This window comes from Rhizophagus irregularis, chromosome 4 (genome assembly GCF_026210795.1).
Source record: "Rhizophagus irregularis chromosome 4, complete sequence".
NCBI classification, from domain to species: Eukaryota; Fungi; Glomeromycota; class Glomeromycetes; order Glomerales; family Glomeraceae; genus Rhizophagus; species Rhizophagus irregularis.
Genome location: NC_089432.1, coordinates 1601251 through 1614545, shown reverse-complemented (window position 1 = coordinate 1614545; position 13295 = coordinate 1601251). Strand labels below are relative to the sequence as shown.

The following is a 13295-nucleotide window of genomic DNA, read 5'->3' as shown; positions in this document are numbered from 1 at the left end:
CAGTTATCCTTATAAGTTCATGCAGATTTTACGTAATTGTTATTTAGGTCAGTTATCTCATATTACTATGTATTGGCATAATAATAAAATTATTGGATAGTAATGGGAGTTTATTATAAAAATTGCATGAATGGTCCTGTCAAACTGATAATATTATTATTGGATGATTTAAACTATATAATAGTCTAATGTGGCACTACGTGCCACTATTAGACTATTATTTAGTTTAATCATCCAATAATATATAACTATAACTCACATGGATTAAACATTGCTACTATTGAACCATCCAGGCTAATGGCCACATAGGAAAATTTTTCTCCATATGTTTGGTCCCCACATTCTATATTTTTTTCATGACTTCTTTTTAAATATGAAAAAAAAAATATTTTTACTTCGCAATAAGAATAAGTTTAATATTTATAATAAATCGGTGGATTTGCATAATCATGCGTCATTTGACTATAATAAATTTATTATAGAAAGGGAAAACCCGTTCTCTAATTAATTTACTATATTCGGCTAACATGTGATTACGCAAATCCACTGATATGCCTAAATTAAAGAATTTAAATCGACATAATCGACATATGATTCCTTAATAAAAAAAATATTTATTTCTGCAGCATCCCTTTATATGTAAATCTTAAAATCAGTTTGGTAAAAACAGAGGATAATGATCCTTGAATAAAAAATATCATAATGACTGATAGCTAATTGGTAAATATCAAGATTAGTTTACATCTCCCGTGTTGAAACAGCTTTGTATTCGCATTTTTTATATATCAGTTGTGCTTTAGCAACATTTTTTATTTGATATATTGTATTTCTTTCTTGTTAAAAGTCACGTGTAATGATGCAATTCCTGTATGACATAAAAGCATATTTGAAGCAACAGTTATCGTCACCTGCACATACAACTATGTTGGATCAAACTTTAGAAGGACAGGATCCATCTTCAAATACTGCACAAAATATAGTTTGCATGTTCAGGAAAGCTAATAAGCTTGGCCAAGAAGCAATTTTATACTGGTACTACTTTATAGAAAAATATGATGAAAGGATTAACAACCTTGTTGCCAGTGGAGTTAAAAAAAAACTGCAACATCTATGGTATATCAAGAAATCAAACAGCTTTTACCTGATATAACAGATGTGAATTTATGTCAAAAAATCCTTAAAGCTAGAAAATTATATAAATTATTCAATACATTAGGATTAGAAAAAATTAAACAGGTCTCTTATAGTGCAAATAAAGTTACCAGCTGAAATGGTAAAGGTTAAAGCCAAAATGTCGAAATTAAAATCTGTCGAAATGCCGAAATGCCGAAATAATTTCAACATGTAGAAATTATTGAAATGTCGAAATAGTCAGAATTGTCGAAATAATTTTGATATGTCGAATTGATGAAATTGACGAAATGTACAAACTGTACGAAATTAATTTCGACATGTCGAAATTTTTAGAATTGTCGAATTGACGAAATTGTCGAAATGTACAAACTGTACGAAATTAATTTCGACATGTCGAAATTTTTAGAATTGTCGAATTGACGAAATTGTTGAAATGTACAAACTGTACGAAATTAATTTCGACATGTCGAAATTTTTAGAATTGTCAAATTGACGAAATTGTCAAAATGTACAAACTGTACGAAATTAATTTCGACATGTCAAAATTTTTAGAATTGTCAAATTGACGAAATTGTCGAAATGTACAAACTGTACGAAATTAATTTCGACATGTCGAAATTTTTAGAATTGTCGAATTGTCAAAATTGTCAAAATGAAAAACTGATGTATTCAAAATTGATATTGTAAATAAATGAATATGTAAATTTAAATAAAAATAATTAGTTAATGTTTTATTTAAAGCAAAAATTCTTATTTATTTAGTGAAAAAAATAGACAAAATCATCCATAAGTGAACAAAATTGTCCAAAAAAAAAGTAAAAAAAAATAGACAAATCGCTAAAAAATTATAAAGATTGGACAAAATAATGTGAAAAAAAAATCTAAAAAGTACGAAGTTTGAACAAAACTGTCCAAAAAAAAATTACAAAGTACGAAATTTGGACAAAATTGTCCAAAAAAAAAGTAAAAAAAAAAAATAGACAAATCGCTAAAAAATTATAAAGATTGGACAAAATAATGTGAAAAAAAAATCTAAAAAGTACGAAGTTTGAACAAAACTGTCCAAAAAAAATTACAAAGTATGGAATTTGGACAAAATTATCCAAAAAAAAAGTAAAAAAAAAAATAGACAAATCGCTAAAAAATTATAAAGATTGGACAAAATAATGTGAAAAAAAAATCTAAAAAGTACGAAGTTTGAACAAAACTGTCCAAAAAAAATTACAAAGTATGGAATTTGGACAAAATTATCCAAAAAAAAGTAAAAAAAAAAATAGACAAATCGCTAAAAAATTATAAAGATTGGACAAAATAATGTGAAAAAAAAATCTAAAAAGTACGAAGTTTGAACAAAACTGTCCAAAAAAAAATTACAAAGTATGAAATTTGGACAAAATTGTCCAAAAAAAATTGCCTACAAAATAAGAAAAAATTGCCAAAAAAAAAAATATATCGTCATTTATCAACAAATTCTTTTGCCAAATCTTCTACATTATAGTTTATAATCCCTCTTCCAGTTTCTTCCTTATCATTTTCATTGTCGCAATTATTGTTTTCGTTATCGTCATTATTCAAATTATCCTCGATTAAATTATCATCATCTTCCAAAAAATCCTTATCCAAACCATCAATAATGTTTTGATGCAATACATTTATAGTATTTTCGATTAATACTACAACTTGGTTATTTGGAATAGGATGTCTGTCAGTTGTTCTTCGAACTTGTATTTCCTTGATGATCTCTTCATCATCGTCTTCTTCTTCAGGTTCTAGTTCTGCTAAACTATTATTAACGATAGTATTTATTTCACTATCGCTTAATTTTACTGACTCTTTCTTCGTACCCTTTCCATAAAATCCGAATTCTGAATGTGCATTTGATTGATAATACGATATTATCTTTGCTATTGACTCTAAACGTTCAACTCCAAGCCGAAGCCATCTTTTATTACATATCCAGCCACACATAGAAAACCCCGTTCGCATGATGCAGAGTTTGGGTAAATAGAAAATAATCGTAAGGCGAGTGATTGAAGATATGGTGGTTCTAGTTCCATACTTGTCCACCATTTGATTGGATCATCAATTCCATTAGAATAAGGTTGGTTTCATTATTTTTATACATTAAAAGTTGTGAACAAAGTATGCGAGAGCATTCTAAGTCCATTCCCGCGTTTTTAGCTACTTTTCCAGCAATTATCACTATTCTTTGCCAAACACCATATTTTAAGCAAGTGCCTAATTAATTATATTTAATTAGTATTATTTAAATATTTTATAATAAAATTGAATAATTAAAATAATTAATATACTAACGAAAGCGAGGATGTAAAAAAAATGCTAGTAAATAATTGTCATCATCAAACTCTTCAAGTCTTTTATTAATCATTGAAATACAATGATTTTTGAATTCCTGATTGAAGGTTCTTGGTAATTTTTTCATGGAAGCCGTGATACAAGCCATTCCAAGATAACAGACTTAAGTTAGCTGAACTTCTTTCTAATAATAGTATAGTATCACGAAGGGGTTTTAAAATAAATGCGAGAACCTTCAAGTCATTGAAAAAGTTCCATGAACGAATAATTGGTTTGATTTTTTCATTTGATAAAATGTTTGAATAGTTACTAGCTAACTGTAATAAAGATTAAAGAATAAGTGATATATATATAATAGTAATTAAAATTGTAACTTTTTACATACTTCTTCGAGAACAGCTTTTAGCCTTATAATATCTGAAATACTTTGAAATGCTGTAGTCCATCTGGTCTTGCAAAATGGGACAATTCCACCGCCTTTAACATTCATTGATTTTATAAGTTCACAAAGCTTAACTCCTAGTTAAATAGTAATTAGAGTAAGTTAAACTAAAAAAAAATTGTTAATATCTGGGAATTCATACCTGCCATTGCATTGTTTCGAAAAAAATTCGCCAATATATTGATTTTTTTTAGTAGATTTTCAGCAAACGGATGTTTTACAATATCGCAAGATATTAAGTTTACACAATGTGAAATATACTGAACATCTTCAATGTATAGATGCTTGCTTTGAATAATTCCACGTGCTTTTCGCACATTAGAACCATTATCGCTTACTATAGCGGAAAATTTTTCAGCACCAACACGAATTAGAATATCTTCTATTTTTTCTGCGATGAATTCACCTGTATGGAAATTACTAGATAAATCTAAAGTTGATAAATATATTCTTTATTTGTTGGCATCAAGATTGTAAAATTCCATATTGAAAGGTGATTCAGAGAGGACCACCCGTCCAAAGCTAATAAAAAAATTTTATTAAAAAAGTATATTAAAAATGAGAATAAACAAAATTTTAAATACCTAAGGTTAAATTTTTTGTGGCTTCCAATTCTCTTAAAACCTTGGAATTAACATATCCTAATTCTTCTTCAAATAAACGATTTGTCAAAATATCACGAGAAGGAGGGTTATATACCGAATTTAATTCTTGAAGAAAATCCAGAAAAAATGGTGATTTGACTATTCGAAATGATACACCACAACAGATAAAAAATCTCATTAGCGCTTTATCGATTATATCAGATTTTCCTTTGGAAGTGGCTGATCTTTATCATGAAATTCATTTAATGTTAATTGGCCATTAATTTTCATTTTTTTTTTGGCATTTTCTTCAAAGTTACGTTGATACATTCGTATAACATTTCCTGGAGCTTTCATACAGTGGTTAGCAAGGTGACCCTTAAGAAGAGAAGTTTCACCCCTGCTGTATTTTATATTACAATAAGTGTATACAGCACTTGCGTGTCCCTGTGAATCACATTCCCCTTCTAAATAATATTGCCATACGTCATCTTTTGGTCTACCTTTTTTGAGAAGCTTAAGTTCGAAAGGCAAATCCATTTTGTGTGAGACTAGAAGAAAAAAATATATATATCTGAAATGAAAAAATTAAAGAAATTAAAAAGAGTTTGCGCGTTTTCAAAAACTTTTTTTTGGACAATTTTGTCCACTCTTATTAATTACGCGTTTTGTACTACTAATCCTAAATGCTATAAAATTGATCTTATTATAGCATAATGGCTTTTTGGACAATTTTGACCACTCTAATTATTATGCGTTTTGTACTACTAATCCTAAATGCTATAAAATTGATCTTATTATAGCATAATGGTTTTTTGGACAATTTTGACCACTCTAATTATTATGCGTTTTATACTACTAATCCTAAACGCGATCTTATTATAGTATAATTGCTTTTTGGACAAATTTGTCCACTCTAATTATTATGCGTTTTGTACTACTAATCCTAAACGTGTCGCCTATTATAAAATTGATCTTATTATAAAATTACTTAATTTATCAGTAGCATAATGTCTTTTTGGACAATTTTGTCCACTTTCTGAATAAAATTACTAAGTTATAGCGTACATATAATATATATTATTGGATAAATTTGTCAAAATAAAACTATTTTTTAATTGCTATAAAAAAAATATTGCAATTTGCATTTTATATTCTAATGCATATAACTTTACATTTACATTTTATAATTTAATTATGCTTTAAAATAATTATACTCACTTTTGTTTTGGCTCAATGATTTCTGATATACGTTCAACTGACATGCTCGAAGTAATTGATTAGTGAGTTTATAAAGAAGGAATTTGTGATAAAAATATTTCGTAATTTTCTTTTGTAACAAAAAAATCACATTTGCGACAACCTGCTTGCGCAAGTTGCGCAGCTGTTATTCCTTCATTAAATAACCTACGTAACCTATCACAACCCAGCCTATTTCTTTGTTTGGCTTTTCTGCCAATTTTAAGTATAGATCGCATGAATAAAATAACCTAAGATTTTACATTTTTAACTTCTAATTCTGAACTGAGCTTTGTAAGATCATCATAAATTTGGACCAACGACGCCAAATGCAATAAGTTAAAAGATTCAGCCGCAATTAGCAGCTTTTCACAATACGTTTCCTGATTCCTCCATTGATTTATCCTCTTAGTAGCAGATTCCTTGTCAACTACTTTAATTGTTTCAAATTTTGATAACTCAGCCAATGCAGTAAATATTTCAGTAGTTTTTGATTTTTCTGAGGCAACGAAATGTTCATCATTTGCCAGCAAAATTTCACATAGTTTCCTTTCCTTAATAAACAAAAGCATCTGAGTAGAATTTAACTCTTCATTTACAATAGCTTTATCATCATCATTATCATCATGATCACTTTCACTATCCTCTTCTGAAGAAACTGAAACTTCAACACACTCATACTTACATTTTTTTGTTAATACCTTTGATATTGATGTATGTATTACTCGAGATTTATCTGCTACTTCTGAGATTAATGGCTCGAAAGTTGGTGATTCTACTACTACTGCCACTTCCACATTTGGTACTTTTTCTACTGACTTTAATGTAGGTGATTTTACTTGTGATTTTGCTGGTAGCTTTTTTGTTGGTACTTTTGTTGATAGAGGTAGATTCAATCTGGTACTTTCATTAGATTCGGTACTTTCATCAGCTGCCAGTGGCGATTGTGAAGGTGGATTTAATTCGGTACTTTTATTAGCTTCGGTACTTTCATCAGCTGCTAGTGGCGATTGTGAAGGTGGATTCAATTTGGTACTTGCTAGTAGTGCTTGCGAAGGTGATTTTAATTTGGTACTTTCATGATTACTTGATTCTTCACTTATAGGCTGAGAATCATTAACCTCATCTTCAACAAAACCTATAAAATTTAGATGTGAATAATTATAAGATTTTGTAATCAAGAACAATTTTATTTGATAAATTTTACTTACAGAAGTTATTAATTTTTACTATCCACTTATCAATATCATCATAATAATTTCGCATCATGTTCCAGTTGCGGTAACCTGACAATGTTGTTTTGGCCCATGTTATATTTGAAATGGTAGCGTTATTTTTTATGCAATTTTGGCTGCCAAATTTTTCAATGCAACGATTATTTAGATTTGACCAAATTTTTGATGGTATATCAAGAGTTGTGAGGTGATTTAAAGCTAAATCACAGTTCAGAGCACGGGCAAGTTCTGAGTCATTAATTTCGTGATATAATGTTGAGTAGGGAGTTGATGTTGTGGATTCAGGTAAATGTTCAGGTGTTGAATACTGTAACAATTGTTTTAATGGTTTATCCATATCTGAAATTATAGTATCAGCTGTACCAACACTAACTGGACGCGTATTTTCTGGCGTTACTAATTCAAGATTAAAGTACTTTTGCAATTCGTTCTATTATCAGAAATTAAATAATAAAAAAAGTAAGATATAAATTTTATAAATTAAAAACCAAACATCATTCTTATAATTTATATTTACCTGTAATTTAGCATTATTATTCAATACTGAATCATATTTACTTTTGTATAATTCATATAGATTCTTGTAATTCTCGAGTTCAGTCAAACTATCCTAAAAAAATAAAATATTTTATTCAGAAAAAATGTAATTGTTCTAATACCAAGGAAAAAATGGACAAAATTGTCCAAAAATAAAAAAAAAGTGGACAAAGTTGTCCAGAAATGAAAAAAAAAGTGGACAGAGATGAATGTCCAACAACGAAAAAAAGTGGACAAAATTGTCCAAACCTGTAAAAAAGTGATCAAACCCAATAAAAAAGTGGACAAAGTTGTCAAGAAATGAAAAAAAAGCGAACAGAGATGAATGACCAAGAACGAAAAAAAGTGGACAAAATTGTCCAAACCCATAGAAAAGTGACCAAACATGACAAAAAAGTGGACAAAATTGTCCGGAAATGAAAAAAAGTGGACAGAAATGAATGACCAAAAATGAAAAAAATTGGACAAAATTGTCCAAACCCGTAAAAAGTGACCAAACCCGATAAAAAGTGGACAAAATTGTCCAAACCTAATAAAAAAGTGGACAAAATTATCCAAAATGAAAAAAAGTGGACAAAGTTGTCCAAAAACGAGGAAATCTTATACCTTATTGATGAACGTAAAACTTGATGACAACTCTTGTAAGTCAAATATACGTGCGATCTTCATTCTTCTTAAATATTATTCTCACTTTATCTTGTTCGAAAACACACGAATCAATTTTTTTATTTGTTACTGTCCAAATATGTGAAAGCACTGTTAAAACTGAATTTTCAATAATATCGTCTGGTAAAAAAGCTTTTTTTCCACAAATCTTTGAATTGAGAATAGCAGAAGGTGTTTTCGACATATTCAAACAAAAAAATATTTGATAATATTTCGTGTGAAATCAAGAAGAAAAATATTTTTTTTTTTGATTTTATGACGTGTTTATTTATATTCAATTTTGCCAGCCACATCATTACATCACAAAAAAATGTTGATCTGCAGCCAATCATTATTTCGACAATTTTGCCAATTTCAACTTGACGAATTTATTTCGGCTTTTTACCATTTTGATTTGCATTGACGAATTGTTTATTTTTTTTTGACATTTTCGACATGTCAAAATTCTTTATTTACGACATGCATCTTTATTCTGGGATTACTACCAGGGCCCCATGAAGTCAAATTACATCAAATTAACAATTATTTACAGCCAATTGTTAATGAATTATTGGAATTGTGGGATGGAGTTGATTTGCCAGAAACAGAGATAAATCCAGCAGGAAAGAGAATTCGATTGGCTGTAATTTGTTGCAGCAATGACATTCCAGCTGCAAAAAAGTTATGTGGCCATATATCAGCATTAGCTGGTTGCCACAGATGTTACAAGCGTGCAGGATTTGAAGATATGCCCAATTGGTTTAAAATGCGAGATCCAGAAGAGCATCGGCATAATGCCATCCTCTGGAAATATAAACTAACCAAAAAAGATAGGAAACAGCACGTCAGGGCTACCCATGTAAGGTGGTCTGAAATGCTTAGATTACCTATCATAATCTGATCAGGCATCTGATCGTAAATCCGATGTACTGCTTATTTCTGGGAATTTCCCACTGGATCGTTAAAAAAATATGGATTGATAGTGGGAAACTTACTAAATCTCACCTAGAAATAATGGAATCTCGTGCAAAACAAATTAAAATCCCAGCTGATTTAGAAAGAATTCCTTCTAAAATATCAACTGGAGAGGGATTCTCTGGATTTATAGCCGATCAATGGAGGTCATTTATATTAATTTATGCGACTCCATTGATGTGGGATTTGTTAAACGATCCTGATCAGAAGATTTTGGCTAATTTTGTTAGGGCATATTACTTGCTGGTTTTACGCATTATTGACGAAAGCAAATTAACTGAAGCACATAACTGATTATTAAAGGTTGCTCAGTTAATCGAAAATATTTATAGACCAGAAATGATTACACCAAATATTCATCTTTCCCTTTACATTTCAGAATGCTGTTAGGACTATAATCCTTTATATTCATTTTGGTGTTATTCATTTGAACGAATGAATGGACTATTAGGTAAATAATTAAGAACTGGTGACTGGGTCATATTGATTAAATATATACTAATTTCATTTTATTATTAAGGATCATTTCCAAATTCTTACCGCCAAATTGAACCAGAATTATTGAGGATTATTATGCAAAATTGGTGATTGGATGACCTAATATCCAATCAATTAAATAATTCAAAATTAGTTGAAGGATTAAAATTGGTAAAATCCTGGCTAACAACAGGAAGTTTATTAGCATATGATAATTTTGAATGGGATGAATTGTACCGATTTAGATTAATTTATAGCCTTGAAGTTGAAGATACAATAACTGGTAGTGAACAGTTTCCCAGAGAGATAATGACACCAAGAAAACAAGATGTGATTCTGCCAAATAATATATATAAACTTTTGGTAGATTATTACAATAATGTGTATAATTTAAAATTTGTTACTATAGCTGATTCAATAGAAAGCAGATTACAATCCAGACATCCAATTGTTGTTCGGCCAATCATTAATCAGTATGGATGTATCTGAATTGGTGCTGAAATTTTTGGATCAGCAAATACGCCTCGTTTTTATAAGAATTCATTTATTCTTGCAAAATTTGTTCAAGATAATAATGTAGCTGATGTGTTTTCTGGACAAGTGCAGTATTACCTTGAACATGAAGTCAATCTTCCAAGTAGTAAACAAACCCATAAATTAGCCTTTGTTAAATGGTATTTACCAGCACCTAACTATCAAAAAAGGTTTTATTGTCAGATTGAAAATGATATTAATATTTGTAATATAGAGCTTTGGAAAAATAGGTTTTATGAAATTGGCAGGGATAGTATTATACCAATTCATCATATTTATAGCCGATTTATACCTAGTAAATTTATAGTAAGTCAAAGGAATCCTGTTACATTTATGGCTGTAATTCCAATTAACAGGCATTTTCATTTATAATTTTTTATAATCACACTTTATTAATTATTAATTAATCGAACAATAAAAAAAATTATTTGAATCTTTTTATTTATTGAAAAATAATAATGTAAGAATTACTATTTTAAATAATCGGAATTTAAATGTGAAATTTTTTGTAATTTAGCTTTGGAATTCAAATAGGTAAGTCTTTTCTTCTTTTTTTTTTCTTTTTTTTTTCACTTCTATTTTCCTTTCTTTTGTAACTCGTTCTTTTCTTTTTTAGGTGCAACTGTTTTCAGTTTTCATTTCAGCAGAAATTCAAGGTGAGTCTTTTTCATTCAGTTATTTTAGATTTATTTGCTAACTGCTTTAAGACAATATTAACCAGTTCTTTTTTTTCTTTTTTTATGGGTGGATATTTCGGTTCTTCCTTTATTTTTTCACTTATTTTTTCCTTTTATTTATTTTCGTGTCCCTTTGTTTCATTATTTTTTTTTTTTTGTTTATTTTCGTTTTCCTTTGTTTCTTTTCATTTACCTGTTATTTTCTTTATTCCTTTTCATTTATTTTATTACTTTTTTTTATTCATTTTCATTTCCCTTCACCCTTTATTGTTTATCTATCTCTTTTTTGTCATCTTTTATTTTTTATCATCAAATTTCATTACATTTCGCTTTTCATCATCACCTTTCATTGTATTTCACTTTTCATCCTCAATTTTCACATTTTTCATCATCACTTTTCGTTATATTTCATTCTTAATAACTAATTTTTGTTGCATTTTGTTTTTTGTCATCAACTTTCATTTTATTTTGCTTTTCATCATCACCTTTCGTTGTATTTTGCTTTTTATCATCAACTTTCATTATATTTCATTTTTCATCATCACCTTTTATTGTATTTCGCTTTTATTATCATTTTTCGTTATTTTCTTCCCTTTATTCTCCCTTGATCTTTCACTTTATTCTTCCTTATTGCATTTTTTTTTTGTTCTTTCCTTATGTATTATAACATCTTTGTATCAAAACATTATGTAGTGTGATTTAATAAAGTCAAATTTTTATTGATTAATTAAATTAATAAAATCGAAAAAATTAGCCAATAAATAGAAATAGTCTTATTTTTAATATAATTACTATAAATATTTTATTATATTACTATTTAATAAATTGAAACTAATCGGTATACCTATTGAATTATATTTTATAAATCAGATTATATCCTGATTGATATCTGATTTGAAACTTTATCCAATTGATAACTATTTAATCTGATTGGAAAAATATATACCAATTAGGATGGTACCTGATTAATCATTATTTTACCTGTGTAAGAATTTTCATGTAAGTTATTTTTTACTATAATTACTATTTCTTTTTTTTCTTAAATATTACTAACCTTTTTTTGAATTAAGGATGAAGTAGTGCAGATCTTGAGTGGTCTTGATAACACGTTGCAACTGGACCATACTAAAAAATGGATTGATATTGCCCGACATGTTGCAAAAAATATAATGAAAGAGATTGATAAAGCTATGAAGGGAAGATTTCAATACAAAGACACGGAACTGAAATGGGTTTTGCAACAATTGCATCGTCACCATCATGAAAATTGGAGGATTAATCTTGATCCAGAAAAAGCAAAGTCAGAAAAATAAGAAAAGGAATCAATTCTCGTAGAGGCGATGTAAGTACTTTGGTAAACTAGTCTAGCAAGTTAAAACTTGTCACTAATCGATTCATTTACTTCAGATAGAAAAAGGAAAGACGCTAGAAAGGTTTGATCTACATGTTTAATGCCAAAGATAATTTACTTAGCAAGCTTAAACCATCATCTTTATCTTAGGACAAATTCAATGACGATTGTGAATTATTGATGAATGAAAGCGAATTCCATAGCAATGAAGTGTCTGAAACTGACGATGAACTTGCCCAAAAAGAAGTCAATATGAATATCTGACCAAAAAATAAAAAAACAACAGATAAACATATTCTTCATGTTTATGACAAACCCTGGAGGTCGGGTCGTATAAGTAAATTGCTTATTTGCTTCGAGTTTGCGTAATTCATCATTTTATCGATACTGATTATTGATTTTTTTTTATTCAATAGGTTCGTGAATTACTTTGTCTATCTGATAGCGTTGGCAATAAGCCATGTAAAAGTTTTTCATCGCCGTTGGTATGAAGATAAAAAATGGTGCGATAATTTTAAGCCACCTGAAGATGCTCCGGAATGGACAATCTCTCGATCATATAATAACAATGATGATCATCAATCAATGATTGGTTCTGGCGAGAAGGAAAATATCGAAAATGAGTAAATAGATGGGACAAGAATAGTATTGTATTATATTATTGTTTGTATAGCTTAATATTGCTTGTTATAATGGCTTGTATATAATAAATAATAATAATATTTTATATTAACAATTTTTGGTATTAATATTGGTAAATTGAAATAAATAATACTGTAAATATTGAATGAAAATCATGTATAAAAGAGGATACTATCGGGTTTGATATTTATATAATATTTACCCGATTGGTAAACTGATTCTTCACTAATTAAAAATGATATTTATAAAGAATAGTTTACCGATGTTGTCCAGAATCTAAACATTAATAGGCAAAAAATTGGAAATGATCATCAGATTATTATAGTAGTACAATCTATAAAGAATCAGTGAAGAATCGGGTTTATGATTCTTCACAGATATACCATCATTTGACCTGTGATATAGGCTAAAAACAGATAATGATATTATTTTTCCAGAATCGATTCAAGAACTTTTTGATATAGTTACAATCAATTAATAAGCGCTAAATCATCTTTATTTTTTTTC

General features: G+C 28.6%; 4 protein-coding genes across 4 annotated transcripts; 2 read left to right on the top strand and 2 right to left on the bottom strand.

The window, feature by feature from the left end:
• Positions 1 to 856: 856 nt before the first annotated feature.
• Positions 857 to 1150, top strand: OCT59_023729 (uncharacterized protein; the record flags this gene model as incomplete). Its single annotated transcript, XM_025327367.2, has 1 exon — positions 857 to 1150. The coding sequence occupies one exon, from the start codon at positions 857 to 859 to the stop codon at positions 1148 to 1150; it is 294 nt and encodes a 97-aa protein (XP_025171653.2).
• Positions 1151 to 2589: 1439 nt separating this feature from the next.
• Positions 2590 to 4041, bottom strand: OCT59_023728 (uncharacterized protein; the record flags this gene model as incomplete). Its single annotated transcript, XM_066134915.1, has 4 exons — positions 2590 to 2979; positions 3194 to 3372; positions 3832 to 3969; positions 4035 to 4041. The coding sequence occupies 4 exons, from the start codon at positions 4039 to 4041 to the stop codon at positions 2590 to 2592; spliced, it is 714 nt and encodes a 237-aa protein (XP_065990994.1).
• A 1925-nt stretch (positions 4042 to 5966) lies between these two features.
• Positions 5967 to 8337, bottom strand: OCT59_023727 (uncharacterized protein; the record flags this gene model as incomplete). Its single annotated transcript, XM_066134914.1, has 4 exons — positions 5967 to 6853; positions 6927 to 7380; positions 7468 to 7560; positions 8179 to 8337. The coding sequence occupies 4 exons, from the start codon at positions 8335 to 8337 to the stop codon at positions 5967 to 5969; spliced, it is 1593 nt and encodes a 530-aa protein (XP_065990993.1).
• A 3412-nt stretch (positions 8338 to 11749) lies between these two features.
• OCT59_023726 (uncharacterized protein) lies at positions 11750 to 12773 on the top strand (the record flags this gene model as incomplete). Its single annotated transcript, XM_066134913.1, has 3 exons — positions 11750 to 11752; positions 11866 to 12095; positions 12563 to 12773. 3 exons carry the CDS (start codon positions 11750 to 11752, stop codon positions 12771 to 12773), a joined length of 444 nt encoding a protein of 147 aa, XP_065990992.1.
• Between the last annotated feature and the right edge of the window lie 522 nt (positions 12774 to 13295).